We start from the raw sequence: 24,131 nt of genomic DNA, 5'->3' as shown, positions 1-24,131 counted from the left end.
CCTAGTCTTGTCATCTGTTATAGGATTCTCCTCGGTGAATATTTAGTAGATTGGCCTTTTCCTCATCCCCCTCCACCATTATCCCCAGATTATTTTTGAGGGGAGCAACATTTTCAGTTTTAAAGGGGTATTCCCAAAATTATTTTTGCATTAATACGCTGCCCACCCGTAGCTTTCCATCTTTCCAATATAAAGTTAGTATGGATTCTGCACAGTTTTTCTGTTATCCAGCTGCATTCACCCCCATGGAATGCATAGAATCATCAGACCTCAGTCCAACCCGACACGCTCCCTGCTCCCGACCCTCCGAGACGGCATCACGTGTCCTCAGTCCCAGTACAGTGAAGTGACTGAGAACACTGATGGGGTGGCTGCTGTTAGAGAGGGAGACAGTGATCAGCGCAGCTGTGACAGCATCCCTCTAACAGCAGCCACCCGGTCACCCCCAGCCCAGAGCTCACCCCCTGTGTCCAGAGCCTCCCGGGCGCACCGTCCAGCACTCACCCGCAGGACACAGCCCCCCCCATCCCTGCTACACCGTCACCGCCAATTCAGTTCTGCTACACCGTCACCGCCAACTCAGCTCTGCTACACCGTCACCGCCAACTCAGCTCTGCTACACCGTCACCGCCAACTCAGCTCTGCTACACCTTCCCCTCAGCTCTGCTACACCTTCCCCCAACTCAGCTCTGCTACACCGTCACCGCCATCTCAGCTCTGCTACACCGGCATCCCCAACTCAGCTCTGCTACACCTTCCCCCAACTCAGCTCTGCTACACTGTCACCGCCATCTCAGCTCTGCTACACCGGCATCCCCAACTCAGCTCTGCTACACCGTACCCCCAACTCAGCTCTGCTACACCGTCACCGCCAACTCAGCTCTGCTACACCGTCACCGCCAACTCAGCTTTGCTACACCGTCACCGCCAACTCAGCTCTGCTACACCGTCCCCCCAACTCAGCTCTGCTACACCGTCCCCCCTACTCAGCTCTGCTACACCGTCCCCCCAACTCAGCTCTGCTACACCGTCCCCCCAACTCAGCTCTGCTACACCTTCACCCCAACTCAGCTCTGCTACACCTTCACCCTAACTCAGCTCTGCTACACCGGCATCCCCAACTCAGCTCTGCTACACCGTCACCGCCAACTCAGCTCTGCTACACCGTCCCCCCAACTCAGCTCTGCTACACCGTCACCTCAGCTCTGCTACACCGTCTCCCCAACTTAGCTCTGCTACACCTTCCCCCCCAACTCAGCTCTGCTACACCTTCCCCTCAGCTCTGCTACACCTTCCCCTCAGCTCTGCTACACCTTTCCCCCAACTCAGCTCTGCTACACCGTCACCGCCATCTCAGCTCTGCTACACCGTCACCGCCATCTCAGCTCTGCTACACCGTCACCGCCAACTCAGCTCTGCTACACCGTCACCTCAGCTCTGCTACACCGTCACCTCAGCTCTGCTACACCGTCACCTCAGCTCTGCTACACCGTCCCCCCAACGTAGCTCTGCTACACCGCCAACTCAACTCTGCTACACCGTCATCCCCAACTCAGCTCTGCTACACCGCCAACTCAGCTCTGCTACACCGTCCCCCCAACTCAGCTCTGCTACATCGTCATCCCCAACTCAGCTCTGCTACACCGCCAACTCAGCTCTGCTACACCGTCCCCCCAACTCAGCTCTGCTACATCGTCCCCCCAATTCAGCTCTGCTACACCTTCACCCCAACTCAGCTCTGCTACACCGGGATCCCCAACTCAGCTCTGCTACACCGTCACCCCCAACTCAGCTCTGCTACACCGCCAACTCAGCTCTGCTACACCGTACCCCCAACTCAGCTCTGCTACACTGTCATCCCCAACTCAGCTCTGCTACACCGACAACGCCATCTCAGCTCTGCTACACTGTCATCATCTCCTTCATTGTCTCAGCTCTGCTACATCGCCATCATCAGGCAGAAGCATTGCAACTCAGCTCTGCTACACCGTCAATTCCAACTCAGCTTTGCTACACCGACACCGCCATCTCAGCTCTGCTACACTGTCATCATCTCCTTCATTGTCTCAGCTCTGCTACATCGCCATCATCAGGCAGAAGCATTGCATGATGGGAAATGTAATCAATCTTGGATATAGATCGGCTTTTAGAAAAACTTGTAACTCAGGAACGGCAGCAGCTAGAAAGATGGGAGACGTCTCAAAATACTCAGGGGGACTTGGTGAGTAAGACCAGCTAGGTTTGGGAGCATTTAATTTTTTTAGCTCTTGGGGGGAATACCCCTTTAAGTCTTATTATTTATATAGGTGAAGGTTTGGGACTCTTTTTACTTCCTGTGGCTATCCTTCTTTCTGTGGCAATTTTTTCTTCTTTTTTTTTTTACACAGTCTATTCTTTTGCCTATAATTGTAGTTTTAGTAGTCTGAACACTTTTTAAAATTATTTATTGCATTCCTAACAGCTGTAGTTAACCACATTGGTTTTCTCTTATTTCTATGTTTATTTCCATAGGGTAGGTGTTGTTCACAAGATCTACTGATGATACTCAAAATCAAAGTGTAAATCAAACTACAAGCTGATCCAACTTCAGTGGAAATGCCTCAAGACAAGGAAATGAGTAGAGTGTGGCCTCCATGTGCCTATATGATCCTCCCTACAATGTGATCCTGATGTGGTGGATGTTCTCACGAGTGATTTCTTCGTCATCAGTCAACTCCTGGACAGTCTGTGGGGCAGGGTGGCGTTGGTGGATGGAACGAGATATGATGTCCTAGATGTGCTTGATCTTTAATTTCTAAGGCCTGTTTGTGAGAGGTAAGGAGTGCACCAGTGCCACACATGGGATATTTCTAAAAACTGCAGATTTCTGTCAATAAATATTGAGTTATTTTTATTTTTAATACCTGCAGTATTGCAGAAAAATACAAATGTTTAAAAATTTGCAGTGAACACTATAAAGGGTTAACAAAGTTCCTAAACCTTGTTGTGAAATAGACCTATTTCCTTATCCCCTAGACAACCTAGGACGTACCTGCAGGGGCGGATTAACTTTACCATAGGCCCCGGGCTGTTCACCCAGCCTGGGCCCCCCCAACCCACTGTAACTATGGCAGCATTAGCGTGGTGTTCATAGTACAGGATAGCTAACATCATGTTGCCCTGATTTGTGCAGAATTGTGGTAAAAATGTAATGATTTTTTGCAAAGCATGACAGAACTGTAGCCAGGAGTCAATACATTACTGAAAGTATAAGTCTTTTTGGGTGGCCATGGGCCCCCCAGGAGCTCAGGGCCCCGGGCTACCGCCCGAAACGGACCTATTATAATCCACTACTGCGTACCTGTACGCCCTGTCCGCCTGTCACCAGACAACCCTGGTGGTAAATTGTAAAATGTAAAATGGTAAATTATTTTAATACAATGGCTGCAAGGTTGCAGCCACATCGCTCTGATTGGCTGAGCACCAGGAGACACAGGAAGCCCTCAAAGCAAGCCGGAGCAGGGAAATGGAAAAGTATGTACCCGGGCCGCAGGGGTTAAGGACTCTGACTTTGACATACTTGCAGTGGGATGACAATCCTGCTGAGAGGATGTCATTGCATTAAAGTGAATTGGAAGGTATCCGCAGTGGATTGGAAGGTATCCGCAGTGGAAACCGAAAACGCAAAAACTAAAATTGGCCCCGTCCTTAAAGGGATAATACATTACACTTCCATTTTTTTGTGCATGGTGACAGGCAATGTATATAGCTGTGTCCCACAATCAAGGTGTGGAAAACCTGCAGCGGGCTGCTAGGCTGCCACTAGCCACTTGGGGACCACTGTAAAAACACATATAGACTATCACTAATGTGTTAAATAATTTTAAAGCTCAATAAGAGATAGACTAAAGATCAAACTCCTTCTTAACATTTTGTATCTACAGGGTCCATTTAAACCTATTTGTATCCACACCTAGTAACAGAGCATGGCAAGTAAAAGGGGGCACAGGTTTTTGATGTGGGATTCTGAGAGCAATCTAACATGGCTGCAAATGTGTACATATCATTTAATGAATAACCGTTGTTTGTGCTCACCTTTCCACTAACCTGTTGCCAAGGTAAATGTGTACCTACATTTGAAATCCAATGTGTATTGGCAAGAACAGGTATTTGACAAATATATTATAGAACAAAGAATTTTAGATGATTAAACTAACCTGTTCTATCATTTATGGTGGATGACTCATATGATTCATATTGTGTCTATATTAGGTAACATAAATAAGATTTTGTGTCCCCATGTCCTCACACAATGTTTATAGTTAGAATAGCTCACCATCCACAGTTCCATCTGTGTTTCTTAAAGCCAGTCATCAAGGACCACCGACAGGTCATGATTAGAGGATTTCAGAGATTTCAGAACACTGAGTAAACATCACTTGGGAACAAACCCCAGTAATCTGCATTCTTTGGGCAGTGTAGGGCACTATGACAGTAAGAGAGGGCAGCAGAGTGGTCAGTGCTCTGCTTTAAAAAACTTTTCACACCACATCTTTGGGGTGTCTGGAAGGGGTATGCATTGGAGGACCCAATGTATATGGTAAGGGATCTGTCAAAAAAAGAATCCCATGTTAAAAATGCAAGGTATGCATTTCTTTAAAGGACCCTGCTCCATGGAACAGAGCAAAGGTCTGTACTACTCCATCCAGCAGGAAAATGTGGACTTTGTCAGAAAGCACCCAAAAGGAGGCTTGAATGACACTTTCCCAGCCTCTATCAGGTGACTAGGGTCTATGACTACGTTTGCTGTATTGCTGATTTCCATGTGGCAAAGTGACACCACAAATGTAGTGTGAACAGGGCTGTGTGTGGCTGCTGCCACTTATGAACAGCCATATTCCTAACAATAGTCCATATCCATAAGGTACTTTTCAATGGAAAAATGAACTATACAAAGTACAGTAACATAATCTTAAATAAACATATTCTGAGTGTATTTTATTTTAAGCGCTGCTTCATCACATTATTTAGCCAACTGGAAGCCAGTAGCTTTAAAGGGGTTAAAAGTGCATAGTTAAAAAGTTGAAAATGCTCTTAACACATAAAAAAGCATGCAATCGTCAGGTAATCATATTATTTTAACTGAGTAAGATTGCTGACAGTGTTTGAGGTCTTCATACAATCCATTTTTATTGCGTCACTTTTCAATAATCATATTTCCTGTGATCCTTTCTTTCTCGTCCATTTACTGTCTGTGCATGGTTCACAGGTAGGCAGAAGCAGGTGGCTAGAGAAAGCAGCATTCTACAACATCAGTGATGATGCAACATGACCATCCATGTTATATAGGTGGAGCAGTTCTGGTTCACAGTACAGTCAGTATATGGGTAAATATCCCGTGCTTTTTGAGATGAAAGAGCTACATTCATTTTTTTTTTATCTTTCATGCTTAGAATTAGCATCATTACGTTCCACAGTGACACCATTGGCTTTAGATGCTAGTTCCTTCTTATTGCAGTCTTTCTCCAGGTAAAACTCTGCCAGTACAGGACAGTGCTCTGATGCCACTCCTCCCCATGACCAGTTATCTGGAATCCATGGATTAGTGAGTCCCTCTCTTATCACCAGAGAATAACCTGTATAGAATAAAAAAACGATTGGCAGTTTAGTACACAATTACTATTAGGCTATGTTCACATGTTTTTTCAACTCCATTTTAAGTGACATCCGTCATTTTGGATCTAAAATGATGGACGTCATTTAGCTGTCTGGCTGCCCATCAGTGCAATGACAGCTGCTAGTACATTATTCTAGTTTGGGTTACCAATTGGCCTTTGGGTGGGTCTTTAATTGAAAAGTCCTTTCAATTTAATAGTAATAAGGTGAAAGGATGGTGATAATAAAAACTGTGTGTGAACAACAAAAAAATAATGTCCACTGTTTGCAATAGATGTCCGAAAATAATTGACATCATCATTATTCTGACATCTGCGCAGACAATGTCCATTATTTTTTTTACTGTGTGCATTGGACGTCCGTTATCCCACTGACTTAAATGCACTGAAGTCAATTAAATTGCGGCAATAACAGAGGTCTTTTTAAATAGAAAAAGTGATCGCCTTTTTTTTTTTGATGTTGTGTGACCATTAAAGAGTAAGAATTAACATATACAGTGAACCCTCAACTTACAATGGCCTCAGGTTACAATATTTTTAACATACAATGGTTCTTTCTGTACCATTGTAACTTGAGATCAGACTCAACATACAATGCTTCAGACAGTCAGGATCTGAGGCACATATGAATAGCTAGATGACCAATAAAATTGGCTGTTTTACTGGTACAACCCCAGTATTAGTGAAGTCCATGCAGTGACTGGCTATCTAGTATCCCCTTCCTACAGTACAGTGTGATACTACATGATCTGTACTGCTGTACTGCTCTTTACCTGTGCCAGGATGAGCTGCTCCTTTAGGCACCAGGTGATTTTGGTCTCAAGAAACAATATTATCAACATACAATGGTCGTCCTGGAACCAATTAATATTGTTACTCGAGGGTCCGCTATACTATGATATAACCTCACTACTCAGTACTTGGTGGCAGAAATATTCTAATAGGGAAGTTGTGTTGTGAGGGCTCTACTTAACCTAGGGCCCAATATATAGCCAAAGGAGTGTAGAAATATTCTAATGCCACCAAGGCTTTGAAAATCAGTCATTTAATCGCCATAAATTAACAATTCTGGGGCTTTTTAATTTTTGGGTCTTGGTACTCTCTGTTATGCAGTTCCTCTGTTATTCCTCCTGGAAACATATTAAGGAATGTACAATTCCTTGTCATGTAAGCAGGGCAATGGGACTAGCTAATAATGAATTAAACACCAGAGGAAATGTGAATGACTAAAAAGAGGGCACCATTATTGGCACTGCTGGGATGAGCTGGGTTATTGTGGCCAACTCTCAGAATGGTGATGCTAGGAAGTTTACTGGTGGAGGAAGGAACTGCCTAAACAAACACGAACAAAAGGGCATCCTGTCCCTGCGAGACAATCATTTTAATGTCTGCTAAAAATAATGCATATACTTCTGGCACTGACCTGTGAAGACTTTCTTCAAGCTCTTGCTGATCCAGATATTGTCTAAGGACTTGTTGCCTTGAGGAGTTTTTGTGCTGATATTCGTATAGGTGTTAGCTGGAAGCAAGCTCTGGAACTTCTCTTTTCTTAGAGAATCAAAGTTATTGCTGTCTGGTGGTTGGCTGAATCCTCCTAAAATGATCACATCTTTTTCCCCTGGAACAAATGAAAGAAAGATTATCCATAGAAAATGGACCTTTGTATAGGATGTAAAATGTATAATGTACATCTTGAAGTCATATCCCTATTAATACTTATTTACAACAGTGTTATTACAATTGACATCCACCTTTACTCCATCAGGTGTCCAAGACCAAGAGGTTGTCTCAACAAGGGGCTTATAGTTGTGCAGGAAGCTGAGCCCACTAAGGGACCCTCAAAAAGGCCATTCCAACAGTGAGCCATAAAAAAAATCATATTAGAGCCTCTTGTATGCTGGTTATAAACATATGCTGTTATAAAATACAACAATACAATACAAAGCAGTGGTGATAAACTATGTAGTAAATATGTACGGCTAAGGTAGAACTTGTTATGGCATTAGTATTGGCAAATGTGCTGTGTGTTACCAGCATTAGGCATTGTAGTAGGTATATCACCCATCCATATCTTCACAGAGGGGTTTATGTATTGAAATTACAGACACACAGAGGTGCATGCAGCTCTTTTTCAAATCCACACAGTATAACAGACAGTTAATGGGGTTGTCCGAAGAGCAAAAGATGGCTGAAGCCTTCAGCTCCCTGCCCTGCATTCACTTCCTGTAATTGAGCTTTTTGGGAGGAAAGCCTTTCAAGACACAGAGGGGGCCAATGTATATAATACAATCATTGCGTGTGGGCAAAACCACATCCCAATGCAGTGTCCAGTAGCTGCACAATGTCCCTGCAACATCATAGTACACATTCCCTCAGGTCAGTGATGATCACTACTATACTTCATGAATGTGAAATGTCAGAATAATACTAGTAATGGTGATTTATTTCAGAACCTTAACAGTAGTTACATTAGCACATTAGAGGGGCAGCTAAACATTCATCAATAGGTTTTGTTAAAGAAGCCATGCTTATCAGTGCACCTAGGGGTATAGTAATGTGTGCCAAAAGGCCTAATTTGCAAATTAATAAAATAGCATTTTAAAGAAAAATGGCGCTGGAGAGACATATTAAAGGTAATACTAGACTGTATGCCCTATTTGCCTTTACCACCAGAATAACATGGTCAAACCTGATGATTCCTTTTAAGTTGTCGAATTTGGGTCAAATATTTTGGGGCCCTACACAAGATGCTCACAAGCTGGGATGTTGGCCCATTCCTCCTGACAGAACTGATGTAACTGTGTCAGGTTTGTAGGCCTATGTGCTCATGCATGGTTCTTCTGTTCTGCCCCTGAATTTTTTATGGGACATGGTCACATGTTCCTCCATGTCGGCCATCTTATGGACAGTCTTACCACCGAGCAGGGCAGCCCATAGTGGAGGAGGGGAGTCTGATTTTAGCTCTATGAGGTACACAGCGAGCTGCTGTCAGTAAGGGCTGTGAGTACACTTACTAATACTGTACACTGACCTATTTTACTATATATAAGTTGCCAACCCTTTTTTTTTAAGTGATAGTAACATCTTTATAAAAAAAATTATTATTTTTTTTTTTTATCCTAGACAATTTTGGAGTCTTTTTTTTTAATCTTCATTACATTTGTAATGGCTTGTTTAATCGCAGGCCCTTAACTGCATGAATGTTGGCCACATGTCACCTGTTCACACAGGGAAATATGTGGCCGATAATGGTGATTTGGATGGCTTCAAAAACAATGCCATGATCTGATGCACAAGTATCTTCTCAATCATTGGCTCATTGGTGACTCTTTTACACATAGGAATGAGTGTCCTTATGGAGGCTCATTTGCTGATAATGGATTCATGTAAAAGGGCCTATAGTGTACCATAAGACCACAAGATACCAAAATGACATTACACATCTGAGGTTCTGCCAAAAGAATATAGGTATGAATAATTCTGTAAATACAAGCTTAAAGCCTAGATATTGCCAGTATTTTAGGCTGCATTCCAGGAATGACTCTCAGGGACAGGTTAGATCATGACCAGGTAGCCAGGTCTTGATACTTTGCATACCTTTCAGGGTCTCCTGAAGTGTTTGTCCAAAGGTGGATGATTTGTGGCCGTCGCTGTGCTGCTTTCCACCTTCATGTGGGGGAGGGCACAGATGAATGTTCACCAGGGTGACATCACTCACTCCAACCTAAGTAGCATAAAACAAATAATCATAACTGAAATCAGCTATGAAAGTATTACATGATATTTATTAATATAATGCTAACATATTTTGCAGCACTTACAAAATACAGAGGCTACATATCAGATTAGATCAGATTTTACACAGTAACAACTATTCAAACGAAGAATGGCCCTCCTCACAAGAGTTTACAATCTATAAGGAATTAGGATAAAAATGATTGATTTGTATGGTACTCCAGCCACCTTTTCTAAAATGTATACAAGCAGGGTAGTACACATGAAGCTACATGAGTCATTTAATAACCAGTATTTATGTATGTACAGATATTAAAGGGAAACCATCAGCATGTAAGAAGCATCTAACCAGCTGATATGGCCCTATAGCATACAGGCCATTGAGGACGAAGGTCATTTTCTGACCTTAATCCTCAGCACCATTTTTGGGAACTTTGTACTTTATTAGATATAGATAAATGAGGCAGTTTGGTGCACTGGGGACAGGACTACCACCTTAAGTGGACTGATTTACCCCTGCCAGCCCACCCTGCATTTTACAGTGAAGTCACTCTAAAGTTCATTTCTGTATTGACTGTCGGTGAGCTGGAAGCCCAAGCAGGGTCAAGGATGGAAGAAAAGCGAGGAGACATTTCAGCTTGTAGCACTTCAGGGGATTGGGAGGGCCTCTTTTACACTGTGCACAGGAAAATAAAATAATATTTTTATGTTTTTAGATGCCACAATCTAGGATGGACACAGCTTTGTTGCTGCTAAGATGCATTTTCTTTGAGCTTAATAGCTGACATCTGCACCAGATCGTGTATATTTGAATGGACCCTATGTAGGGTTGCCAGACATGAAATCCCTAAAAATTACACTGTCTGACATTACTTAACTTCAGGTCAATGACATTGATTGACACTATAGAGGCCAAGAGCCACCTTTTTCTCTTGCACTGCTAAATTAATCGGCCATTAGCAACTACATGGTGGTTATATAGCTAGTGGGTTGAAAAAAGGCCAATCTTTGATAAACGATATTGATAATATAGAATGGGTCCAAAGACAGGCTACAACATGGTGGTCAGCCACCTAACTCACCTGGCTTTGGGTAATTCTTTAGGGTGCTTTCTAAGTGGTTCCTGACTTTTCAACCGTTAAAACTTTTACAGGTATCAGGTCTTAGCTGCTACGGGTAAAATTGGCACAAATAGTTTACAAAACATTTATAATTGTATAGTATACAGTTGAAGATGGAACGCTTCAGTCATTTATTTACTGGAGCTCTGGCCCTGACTGGCACACATGGAACTTCTAACCAATGTATACCAGTTGAGAAAAGTCAATAAATGACCAAAACGTTCCATCTTCAATTGCATATGATACAAAATTAAAAAAGTTATGTAAACTATTTGGGCCAATTTTACCCGGAGCAGAACATTGTGTGTGTCTCTCTCTTTCTCTCTCTCTCTATATATTTAATGACAAAATAAACCAAAAAGCATAAGAAAGAAACTGTTGTGGAGTGCAATTGATAGTAGGAAACACTGGATTATTGTGCGCAGACATACTACTGAGACAATCATCTCTCTGCAAGCACTTACAAACAAACCATGGGCCATGTATTTTCACACATATGCATTCTTCCAGGGTGAGGAAAACAAATCCCTGTAAATTGCTACGGTTTGTATGTGGTGTATTTTTGGAGAGGGCTGGAGGTGGGCCAGCAGGGGACTTTGCCATCAACTGCATGAAAGTTTTATTTTAGAATAGATTTCATGGCTAAGCTCCAAAATGAAGAAAGTGGAAAAGAACAGAATTTTTGTAAATCAAAAAATTTCATTTTATGACCTAATACATTTATGAATCCTAAAAATATTTTCCACATTTAGTCTTTGAACAACATACTTCTCTTATACACTTTTTTAACCAGCGCCTCATCGACAGGATGCAGTTGTTTCACAACAGGAAGATCTTTGTAGATAATGACATTCTTAAAAATAATTCAAAGTTTAATCACCAAAACATCCTAAATGTGATGCCAGGTTTGCATAGAAGAAGCTCATTTAAAATCTAAAAGGGCACCTGTCCACAGGTTGTCTATCTTTTAACTCCTTGGTATAAACTATGCAATCAGAAAATCTAATATATATACATGCAAATATATGTATTTATATGTATATATTATAGACATTGACAGTACAAAGGAGAAGTCACAGTAAGCTGAGTGTGCTCCTTCACTGTCAGAAAAAATGGCTGAAAGATAGCCATAGTATTTTGGTCTTGACTCTATAATCCAATGCCATAATTACCAGTATCATGCAATTCCTTATAACCTGAGGGTATTCAAAAGGTAAAGATTTAGTTTGACAATCTTGCAATAAAGCCATCCTGTTTACGTTGCCAACAACCTGAATTATCTGAAAATAGTCTCTTACCTTAAAATGTGCAATGTAGGGTTGTGAATAAGTGTGTTTGCCATTGCCATTATTCTGATGAGCTTCATGTAAACTAACATTTTTCAATTCAATGCCAGCTGATGTATCCCACAGAAATCCAGAATACATTCCTTTCTGTAAACGAGAACAAGGAAGAAATGAATTAATTTCTGATAAACACTATTTACTATATGGGCTCATATGGAAATGTAAAGATGATAACAAATCCTTAAAGGGTAGCTATGATTTAAACAAACTTCTGACATGTCATAGCGACATAGAGGTTTGTATCAATCAGGGTCCGGATGCTGGGACCCCCGACGATCATTAGAATGAAGTGGCAGACGCACCAACAGCATGTACTTTTTCTTTTCATCTCTGTCTCACTACTAAAGTAGCAGTTGATGCAAGTATAATGGAGCCCTATGGAACTTCCGGCACAGTGATTACCAGAAGTTCCATAGGGTTCCATTAAAATTCCGTCGACTGCTACTTTAGCAGTGAGATGGAGATAAAAAGAAAGAGCACACGCTGCTGGCGCATCTGCCCCTTCATTCTAGCAATCGGCGGTGGTCTTAGCAGATGGACCCTGACTGATACAAACCCCATGTCACTATGACACTTTAGAAAATTGTTTTAATGACAGGTACACTTTAACCAGGATTATACATGAACACATCTCTGTGTGTACGGGCCCTAAGGGTATGGTCACACATAGAGAATTTATCCTGTATAATGAATGAATATATGAAATTTGCAGCACAAAATCCACAGCATCCATTTAGGTTCCATTCACACGGAGTAAAATTGGCAGAATCCTGCCAGCCTCCGTGTCATAATGACAGTCTATGGGAGGCTCACACACCTCCTCTCTCTGCGCTGAGGAATGGACATGTCCATTCTTTAGTGCGGAGAGAGGAGGTGTGCAAGCCTCCCATAGACTCCCAGTATGACACAGAGGCCCCACCAGTTTTACTCCGAGTGAACGGAGCCTTACAATGAGTAAAATAGTTTTTTGTAACCCAGACAAACCTGCCTAATAATGGCAAAAATTGGCAGCAAGGAGGGGGGAGGGGGGGCTTTCTTTCTGGTACATTTAGTATTCAATGGATCTTTATTACAGTTCCACATAGTTTGTTACGCAGCTCTCCCAAAACCATAAAATCAAAGCTGCTACTGGTAGCTGGAAGGGAGATTTCTTTACAGTAAATAGGTTTATTATGCAGCAGATTTACAAGCAATCTTGCATTTATCAACACATTACAAATATGAGAAACTCTGCAATATATCCTATTAAAGAAAAATGTGATCTTATCAACAAATAATGTTCCCTTCTGTTCCCCGTGCCCCCCCCAATTTGTTCACTCACTTATAAATCACTAAGGAGAATCTGTGCAGCAGATAGCAGGCTTTCAGCTTCACTAAATAATCAGGTTACACTGCCTACAAAGGCCTAAGGGTAGAAAGGGTATAAGGCTGCAGGAGGAACAAAGTGCAGTGAAAGAGATAAAAGCACAGGCTGGACTCACAGCTTATACTTTAGTACTGCTCTATAATGGTCTCTATGCTGCTACTGTTTCTGAGGGTTGCTATCGTGAATTAGGAAAGCAGGATAGCATATCCTGAAAAGACATCAGAAATTTCAGTTACATGTCAAGGAAACAGTGATCAGGAAAAAAGATGTTTGTGAGCTTTCATATGATGTTGTATTCTTGCAGTATGGTTTCCTTTGTTTAGTGGTCTGTTATTACAGCCTTATAAGCCTTTTTATTTTATACTGAAGCAAAAAATCCATGATTTCTTTAATCTATCCAAAGCTCATTGTAAAAAGGCTCTCAGATCTTCTGCATGTTGCTCTCCAGCTATTGGCAGCTATAAATCCTCTTGTGCGCAAAGGGTGGCATGGCATCACTGAAACAGCATCAAGGTCAGAACCATAAGAAACATTCTGGGTATTCTATGGATGTCTCTTTATCTTTTAAAGGAAGGCCAGCATAATGACCATGTAATGGATAAACTGCACCTGATATAGAGGAAAACTGTCCTGGAGGTCTTAGGTCTGGTTTCTGAAGCTCCGATAGGGAATTTATAGCCATGAATAATGTTAGAGTCTGACAACCCCTTTAAGGACTTGGATATAGCCACACTGCCTTTCACACAGAACAAATATATTTGTTATGTGGCGGATTAAATCAATATCACCTGATGACATCCAAGGACTGCATGCCCTTTGGAATCCGCTATTAGCATGAACTAATCTGTTTCAATCGATTGAATGAATATTTACAAAAAGTTAATGGCGCTTTTCATATATCGTCTCTGTTGCTGGAAGCTTTATCACATGCTGGGTTTGTTTTTTTCAACCTTGAACAACCTTGAACTCATAGGTGTACCAGCCTCACTAATTCGCTTTGGAGAGAAAATCGGCGCGAAAAAACATTTCTTGGACATGAGAAAAACCCTTTTTATGGCATGTTGACACTCTCTGGAGGATAGTAGCAGACCATCTCTCCTGGAGACTCAAATGGTCTCATATAGTACCTACTAAATAAAAATTACCTGTGTAAATCCCTGAAACAAAACAAGTACAGTATAAGCTTCCATGCTTTTCAATATATGTATATATTAACACTATAAGGCTAGGTTCACACTTCTACCGGGCTCATTTTGTTGATCTTAGTAGCATGTTCCATTTATTTTGCTGGATCCAAGTAGACAAAAAAATCCTTCAAGCAGTAGATGAAAGCTGATGAAAGTCAATGGGATCGCTCATCTGCCTCTGTGGCAGGCATGGTTTCTCACTGCAGGCATGGTTTTTCGCTGTGCGGTTCTGTCACTACAGTGCCGCAGCGATTCAAAGAGTTTCCCCATGGCGGCATAACATTGACACGTCATGTCGGGCGGGGAACGAATCCATTACATTCCTTCTCTGTCCGTAGTGTCCGCAAATTTGCAGACGTGTGAATGCTCCCTTAGGCTGCTGTTGCTGGAGTTTACAGAGTTGAACTGAGTAGACTCATAAGTGGGTTGGGTTCACTGTATGTGCAGTTTTTCTATGTTTCCTTATTCAAAGTGTATAGCTACTATATATCCTATATATGAGTAAGAAAAACAAATAAGACTGGAATTCTTCTTTAATTTCATTCTAGTCATGGGTCTATACTTATTTTGGGGTGTGTTCTAGGGTTTGTTGCCTCCCCTACACCCATCCTACATTTTCTACTGATGTGGCCTGTGTGTGGTATTGCTGATTGTGTTTTATTCCCCCTCACATAAGTCACATAAGTCAGCAAGCCAGAAAAGGCTGAAGTAAAGAAAAACTCACTAGCATGAGCCAGGGTCTTTAAGAAATAGAAAGCATAATGAACGTACATCTTCACTACTTATTCTCCACATCCTATTTAATAAGAACAGGAGGAAGGACCATGGCTACTGGTGCTGGCCACTGAGAGTTGAAAAGAGATGAACTGGAAATCTGTCATGCACTGGAGGAGTAGCAGCAGCAGAAGAAAGCTTAAAGGGGTTGTCCAGCGAAAAAAAAATTCTTTCAAATCGACTGGTGTCAGAAAGTTATATAGATTTGTAATTTACTTCTATTAAAAAATGTCATGTCTTCCCATACTTATTAGCTACTATATGTCCTGCAGGAAATTTTGTTTTATTTTCAGTCTGACACAGCACTCTCTGCTGACATCTCTGGCCAAGACAGGAACCGTCTAGAGAAGGAGAGGTTTTCTATGGGGAGTCATAGAAAACCAAGTCTTGGCCAGAGATGTCAGCAGAGAGCACTGTGTCAGACTGAAAATAAAATTTCCTGCAGGACATATAGTAGCTAATAAGTATGGGAAGACTGGAGATTTTTTAACAGAAGTAAATTACAAATCTATATAACTTTCTGATATCAGTTGATTTAAAAGAAAAAGATTTTCGCTGGACAACCCCTTTAAAGGGAACCCATCTGCATGATTGTGCTTATATGGTTCCCAGAATAATAGTATAGATCTACTGTGAAGCTTGCGGCACATACAGGTTGCTTCAGTAAAGAGAAAAAGTACTTTTATTCTGCCGTGCAAGGCAGGGACAGGGGCGGCAATTAGTCATCTGGGCTGGGAGCTGCCAATGACTAGTCACCGCTCTCTGCCTGTTGGCACACAGTGCGGGGATGATTGACATGCGGAGAGTGCTGATTGGTTCTCTTTAAGGACTCTCCCCTGCTTAAGATACATTGTTGGATGTGCCTTTGGTATTTCCAATCCTTTCCATGGAAACCAAATAAAGAGAAAGATTTCAAACTTTACGGGTAAATTCACACGGGCGTCTCGCATAAGAAATCCGCAGCTAAACCGCAGCTAATCCGCAGCTAATCCGCAGCTAATCCACAATACACAAATTAATAATAAGAAGAATAATAAATGTATTGCGGATTAGCTGCGGATTAGCTGCGGTTTTTCTATGCGAGACGCCCGTGTGAATTTACCCTACAACAGTTTTTTATGCATTTTATTGCAGGTGTAGAGAGCACGTCTTTTAGTAGTTCTTTTTACTGTGTCTTTGCAGTGTTTGTACAACACTGATATGATACTGCAAGAGTTCAAGGATAGTGTGCACTAATATTCTGAAAATAACATCCAGTCAAGCAGACATGAACAATATGTACATTTGTCCCCATGCAGATGATCTCAAGCACTTTGTAAACTATTAAAAGAAATTATGCCGCTGCCAAATGCTGAAACAATATAGTGGCTTAATCAATATTATTCCATTAAAGTGGTATTAATGACAAGCAAACTTCCTGCCAAGTTACAGCGCTCATCAACAATGCATAGATTGCATCTCATCTCATAAATGATGGCTTGAAATAGTTTTGCAAGGCATTGTCTTCCTATGCAGGTTATACACAATTCATTGCAAGTAAAAGCTTTTTATTTGATCAATCCACTGGCCCACAGTGCTGATGAAAGGAATAAATGGGGCAGATTTAATGTGCTGAGTAGACATAGGAACAAAAAATAACGCAGCCAAGGATGTCAGTGACATATGACGTTCTCTACGACACTTTAATGTAGATCATTTACTGTCAAGTAGAAGTAATCCTGGCACGTGACACAATATACCATCAAAACCAAGTATAACCCTTTAATGGCCAAGCAATTCATTGTCCCCTTCCCAGAGCAATATGCAAACCAGATGTCTTTTCGGCATGTTTTTTTTTTTTTTTTTATGAAAATGGACTAAAAGAAGCCCCCTTGCACTTAATATTACATCTGAGAGAAAATTGCTATTTTTTTAGACTTAAACAAATGTTTTATGAATGTTCTCCTTTCAAAATGAAATGAGTCCCATAAAAAGTATGTATACAGCCTGAGGCTAGGTTCACACTATGTAACTGTGCGGCTGTATTTTTTATGCGGCTGTAAATATGCGGATGAAACTACGGCCGTGGGAAAAAATAGACATGCGGCTGAAAACATACGGTCATTTACTTGGAAATCTGGTTCAACTAAAAATAACAAATACAATCTTAAGAAAGTGATGCAAACACCTCTGGATGCATCTGGGAAAGCAGGGAAACAGTTTACATGAATTGCTATTACCGGGTTTTGCGATCCTCTGCAGTGTGCCGATGCCGATGCCTCTCATGGTTAATATATTGAATTAATAAAACACATTTTCTTTGTAATAAAGTCCCTTTCGTTGTTCAATAATTTAATTCTAACGAATCCATCATTTTGCAATTAAATATACTGTTAAAATAAATATATATATAAATAAATGTATATTTATATATCTATTTATTTTTTGACAGTATATTTAATTGCACAATGATGGATTCGTTGAAATCAGTTTCGTTGTTCAATAATTTAATTCTATTTCAACGAAAATGTGTTTTATTAATTAAATATTAATTAGTACAGGAAGCTCCATAAGCCGTTAATTCATATTGCCGGCAAAAGAGCTTTCTGTACTAATCATCACTTTACTTTAATTAAAACATCAAATGTTTCTTCTAATTATGTTATGACAATAGCATTATTAGAAGAAACATTTAGAATTATATGTGCGCTCAGCTGATTGGCTGATCGGCTGAGCACACATATAAAGAGCCGGTCCGCAGTACAGTGACTTCATTGTGCTGCGGACCAGCGAAAAGGACACATCGGGGTGAGTATAGAGCTCTCCCCACCCCCTCCCCAGCACTGCACCCCTCCCAGCAAGGAAGGGGGGTCACTTAACCCCTTCCTTGCTGGGATGGGTGCAGTCTGACATCAGTCTGGCCCCCAAGGGGTTAAGGGGGATGCAATGCATCCTCCCTTAACCCCTTGGGGGCCAGACTGTAAGCAGCGATCTGTAAAGATGCTGCATACTGTAAGGTGCACAACACCGCTCACAATGATGGGTGTTGTGCTCCTGTTTGTGTGTTTTTTGTGTGTTTCTCCCTTTTTGTTTTTCAGATATCGGTATCCTGGGGATTCCGTCGGATTCCGTGGACTACGTCGATGACCAGCGGTTGTTTTTTTTTTTTTTTTAATAAAATGGTCAATGAGGGGTGTGGGGGTGTTTTTATTTGAATAAAAAAATTTTTTAACTTGTGTCTTGTCTTTATTTCTTTACTTTATAGACTTAGTAGTGGAAGCCGTCTAATAGACGGAATCCATTACTAAGTTGGGGCCTAGTGTTAGCCGGTATAAAATGGCTAACACTAACCCCCTATTATTACCCCAGTACCCAATGCCACAAGGGGTACTGGGAAGAGCCGGGTGCCAGTGGTCCCGGAGCGTCAAAATTGGCGCTCCTGGATCGGGTGGCAGCAGGCTGGTAAGATTTAGGCTGGGGAGGGCCTAAACCAATGGCTCTTCCCACCCTGGTGTTACCAGGCTGCTCTCGTTTGGTTTTTAACCCTGCTGGTTATAAAAATAGGGGGGACCCTATGCGGGTTTTTTTTTAAATAAATAAATAATTAAAAAAAAAAAACGCATAGGGTCCCCCCTATTTTTATAACCAGCCGGGTTAAAAACCAAACGACAGCAGCCTGGTAACACCAGGGTGGGAAGAGCCATTGGTTTAGGCCCTTCCCAGCCTAAATCTTACCAGCCTGCTGCCGCCCGGTCCAGGAGCGCCAATTTTGACGCTCCGGGACCACTGGCACCCGGCTCTTCCCAGTACCCCTGGTGGCATTGGGTACTGGGGTAATATTAGGGGGTTAGTGTTAGCCATTTTATACCAGCTAACACTAGGCCCCAACTTAGTGTTGGATTCTGTCTATTAGACGGCTTCCACTACTAAGTCTATAAAGTAAAGAAATAAAGACAAGACACAAGTTAAAAAATTTTTTTATTCAAATAAAAACACCCCCACACCCCTCATTGACCATTTTATTAAAAAAAAAAAAAAAAAAAACAACCGCTGGTCATCGACGTAGTCCACGGAATCCGACGTAATCCCCAGGATACCGATATCTGAAAAACAAAAAGGGAGAAACAAACAAAAAACACACAAACAGGAGTACAACACCCATCATTGTGAGCGGTGTTGTGCACCTTACAGTATGCAGCATCTTTACAGATCGCTGCTTACAGTCTGGCCCCCAAGGGGTTAAGGGAGGATGTATTGTAAAACTACGGCTGTTGTTGCAGAATGCCAACTATTCATTAAATGGCGGCCGCAGAAAACCCTGTCAGTGCACACTATGGAGCGAGCGGCTCAGGCCACACGCTTCATAGTGTGCAGTGGAGAGTTCTGATGCGGGCGCGCACGGATGTGCCCGCATCAGAACTAAGCGGCGCTAAAGATCATCCGGCTGGTACTGCAGTACCAGTCGGGATGATCTTTTCAAAGACTGGCCATACCGATACTGTGTATGAACTAGTGATGCACGATGCACCGAAATATCGATACTACTATCGATATTCGGGGCAAAAAAACGGTTCGGTACCAGGTTTTCCTGGTATCGATACTTTATATTAAATAGCGCAGCTTAACATAAAGTATAGTGCAGAGAACATGGCCGGCGGCTAGCTGAGCGCCGGCCATGTTCTGTGTGCTGCCCGCCCGGCTCACCAGCTCTTGCTCCGTGCTGCCCGGTCCCGAGTGTCGTCGTCCCCCCGGCCCAACCGAGCCACTCCGTACACAGCAGGCGATGTACAGTGACAAGAAGCAAGTAGCGAGGAGGCTGCGGCCTGTGTGCGGGGGCCGGGAGTCACAGCGGAGGGGAAAGGGAGGGGGAGTGACGCCGGGACCGGGCAGCATGGAGCAGAAGAGGCTGAGCCAGGATGTGAAGGTTCTGCTCCACTACAGCTATTACTATCCCCAACATACTATACTAGTGCTATGGGTCAGCACTAGTATAGTATGTTGGGGGTAGTAGTTGTATGGCTGACACATAACACTAGTATAGTATGTTGGGGGTAGTAGTTGTATAGCTGTGTGTCAGCCATACAACTACTATCCCCAATATACTATACTGTGCATCTGCCATACTATTACTCTTAACATACTATACTAGTGCTATGTGTCAGCCATACAACAAATACCCCCAACATACTATACTGTGTCAGCCATACAACTACTACCCCAACATACTATACTAGTGCTATGTGTCAGCCATACAACTACTACCCCCAAGATACTATACCAGTGCTATGTGTCAGCCATACAACTACCACCCCCAACATACTATACTGTGTCAACCATACAACTACTACCCTCAACACACTATATGGTGTGTCAGCCATACAACTACTACCCCCAACATACTATGCTGTGAGTCAGCCATACTACTACTACCCAAAACTACTATAATAAAAACAAAAAAAGGGGGAAATATTGGCATCATAGCCTGTGTAAATGCATGTTTAAATGATCACCTTCCCTAAAATGTTACATTTGTATACGGCTGGGTTCACACTATGTATATTTGAGGCTGTATTTGTGAGGCTGTATAGCAACCAAAACCAGGAGTGGATTGAAAACACAGAAAGGCTATGTTCACATAATGTTGTAATTGAGTGGATGGCCGTCATTTAATGGCAAATTTTTGCTGTTATTTTAAAACAACGGCTGTTATATTGAAATAATGGCAGTTATTTACCGTTATATGGCGGCCATCCACTCAATTTCAACATTGTGTGAACAGATCCTTTCTGTGTTTTCAATCCACTCCTGGTTTTGGTTGCTATGAGGACCTGACTTGAGGACCAAATACAGCCTGAAATATACTGTGTGTGAACCCAGCGTAAAGTGTAAGTTGTAAATTAAAAGGAACATATATTGTACCTTTGTAATAGTACCGACCTGAAGAATATAGATGACATGTCAGGTATATTACATGGTGAACATTGTATATGCAGTCGGGGGGGGGGCACTTTATAGAATTATTATGGGCGGGTTATACGCTAAGTATTGAAATGGTATCGAGTATCAAAATAAAAAAGTTGGTATTGGTATCGAACTCAAAATTCTGGTATCGTGACATCCCAAGTATGAACATGGCTCCAATGGGAAGGGTCTAAGTTAACTGGTCAGTGCTCAGCCAATGGCTGAATATGGTTTGCTATTTTGCACGGCACTTGGGTTGTTTCCTCACTCACTCATGCTGTTTTTGAACAGCTATTTGCCTTCACATGTATCTGTCATGATATAATGATAGATGGATGGATAGATAGATAGAACAATTTGTTGTGTACCACTACCACCATTTTGAAATATTTGGGTTTATGCAAGAAGGGGGCAAGAATACTATATCCTGCTGCAATGATATACTGTATCTTGTTTTTAGGGCTAACAAAATGAATTTATTCCAATAATACAATACTTATGGATATTACAGAGGTGTGAATGGGAAGGTATGGGATGCTCCTCCGCAGTCCACACATGTGCAAGGCTGCCAGTTCAGTTTTACTGGAATGTGAGAATGCTGTTGGTTTAGATGGGCAGTTATGGAGTCATTAGCTTATTTTATCAATGTTTCCATTATGTACAATGTTGATCTATGTTAAGGTATTCCTTGAATCCTAGTATAATTACAGTCTGCATAATATCCACACATGCTTTTAATGTCTAAAATAAAATGTATAGTTTTACTATAGTGAAGGTTGCAGTGCCTAGCTGTATTATGAGAACACAATAATAAAGTAAATGAATGTAATGACTTTAATGTAGAGTTGATAAATGTTAATGTTTGCTTCAGCTCTGGTCCAAGAACAGCACAGAAACATTCTCTAGGCTGGCCCTGGCAATGTGTAATCTTCATGGCTGCACAAGGTGCATTACAACTCCTTAGTATAAGGGGTGCCATTGATGTCAATAATCAGGTTGCCAGGCTCCTCCAAACATCCTTTAGGCTCCTTTTAGACCAAGAGATTTCTTGTCCATGGGGGCTGCAAAGAAGCGCCAATCAGCGAGATCGGCAGCTTGTTTGCAGTGCCTTTATACGGCACAAGAAATCGAGCAGATGGGCTGCATGAATGATCCTTGTATCGTTCATGTAGCCCTGGAAACTGACAGTACAGATATGTATATATCCGTGCTGTCAGTTTCCAGATCACAAGCAGCAGTTCATACTTACTTACACTCCTTGTAATCCTTTATCTGTCTCTCCGGTCCTTGCGCCAGCTGTATCTTCAGGCCCCGCGGTCTGAAGAAATGGCAGCAGCCAAAGGACTGAAGGACCAGAAGCTGGATGCTTGTGATCTGGAAACTGACATCATGGATACATGTCTGTGCTGTAAGTTTCTCTTTATCTTACTTGGCCACAAAAAGACAGGGAGAAGTGCGGCTGATAAAGATAAATTTTAAAGCAGGCTCAAAAGATGTGATCAGACGATAATCTGGCGTTTCCACGTCTTCAACTGATAACATTCACACAGGCTGATTATCAGCTGCAGGGGCATTTTTAGCGACGCTCCTGGATGATAATCGAGCCATGTAAAAAGAAATCTTAATAAGTCTGCAGGGCACCTGTAAACCCTTCTTAATATTTCTACAGGTTTTGTATGTAATAGTTTGTGAATAACCATACCAGTATACCGTTTGGGACTTATAGAAGTGTCCCTATAGAAAGAGATTTTGGACCTACCTACTGCAGTAATGTCACAAAAAACATCAGTTCTGAACTATAACTAATAGAAGTGGTATCATATGATGAACACGTACCATCTGTACTAATGGATACATGACCTATGTAGCTGATCTAGTGCTTGATCGTTTTCATGAAATGGCCTTTCTGGCCAATTTTCTTTTCTTTTTTTCAAATGAAAAAAAATGTAATATTTTATCCCATTCAACACCCCCTTTAATGATCATCTTTTAATATTGAGCAGAAACAGAGATCATCTAAATAAGTTATATTAAGATGATGCCTTCCTATCAATTTGGAAATAGGACTTGGAGACATGAGTGGATGACTGGTTTAATTAAAGTTAAAAAACATAATTCCAAACATGGACACACACAATGAATTGCTCTACTTTAGACTTAAGCTGGCTCACCTTTACAGGACTCAAAAGAACAGCCGGATAACTATCCCATGCCAAAAAATCATAAGAATAATAATGTTGGAGCAATGATTGCCAAAACAAATGAAGGCCAACTCCCATGTAGCAGAGGAAATTTCACAGAATCAAGAAATAGCAGTGGAACCAGAAATAAGAATGCTGCATACCTCACTGGGGCTGGATGATGGCTTTTCAGAAACCACGCACTTCCACGATCCTCTGACGCCTTTCCACTTGCGAATGTTAGGTAGGGATGGTTGGTTTAATTCTGAACAGAACTGGGGAAATAGAAATAAAGAAGCTGGTATAAAAGCAACACACTGACATTTTAAGGCATGTTATAGAAACATTTACATACAACAACCCATCCCACACTTATCCCAAATCCACATGCAGCTTATTGAAGCAAATCTATCAGCAAATTTTTTTTATACTTCCTGATCGGATCAACTGCACTGATTCTGGCAGTGCCGATCATTCGGAGATCCGTCGCTCCATTCTGCAGATATGACTCTTTTTCTTTATATGCCAATTAGCTTGTGTCTGGTGCACCAGAGGTAGGTCCATTCTATTCATTAGGCATGATATAAGTGCACTGGGGGCACGGGCCCACCCTCAGTGAATAAGACAAGCTTATAAGCATATAACAATATAGCATATAACAGCGGTATTAAGAAACTCTGTATAAGGTTTTATTAAGCAAAAAAGCCTCTTTCTGTACTCAAAAAGCAGTTTTGCACCCCCACCCCCACCACCCCACTTCTTATCTGCTCATTATCAGGGAAAGCCATCTTCACCATAGAGGAGCAAAGTGAAGAATGGTTTGCTGAG

General features: G+C 41.7%; 1 protein-coding gene across 1 annotated transcript in view; it reads right to left on the bottom strand.

Annotated features, from left to right (window-relative positions):
• Positions 1-4,951: 4,951 nt before the first annotated feature.
• EEPD1 (endonuclease/exonuclease/phosphatase family domain containing 1) overlaps positions 4,952-24,131 on the bottom strand; it is a 91,128-nt gene continuing 71,948 nt past the window's right edge. Inside the window, exons 3-7 of the mRNA XM_069958421.1 lie at positions 23,468-23,578; positions 11,809-11,943; positions 9,252-9,378; positions 7,078-7,272; positions 4,952-5,615 (exon numbers count right to left, since the gene is read on the bottom strand). Coding sequence (XP_069814522.1) covers positions 5,416-5,615; positions 7,078-7,272; positions 9,252-9,378; positions 11,809-11,943; positions 23,468-23,578 — 768 coding nt within the window. The 3' untranslated portion in view covers positions 4,952-5,415. The remainder of the gene's footprint in view (positions 5,616-7,077; positions 7,273-9,251; positions 9,379-11,808; positions 11,944-23,467; positions 23,579-24,131) is intronic.

Source organism: Dendropsophus ebraccatus, chromosome 2 (assembly GCF_027789765.1).
Source record: "Dendropsophus ebraccatus isolate aDenEbr1 chromosome 2, aDenEbr1.pat, whole genome shotgun sequence".
Classification (NCBI taxonomy): domain Eukaryota; kingdom Metazoa; phylum Chordata; class Amphibia; order Anura; family Hylidae; genus Dendropsophus; species Dendropsophus ebraccatus.
The sequence above is the reverse complement of the archived record's forward strand: the minus strand, read 5'-3'. Positions and strand labels throughout refer to the sequence as shown.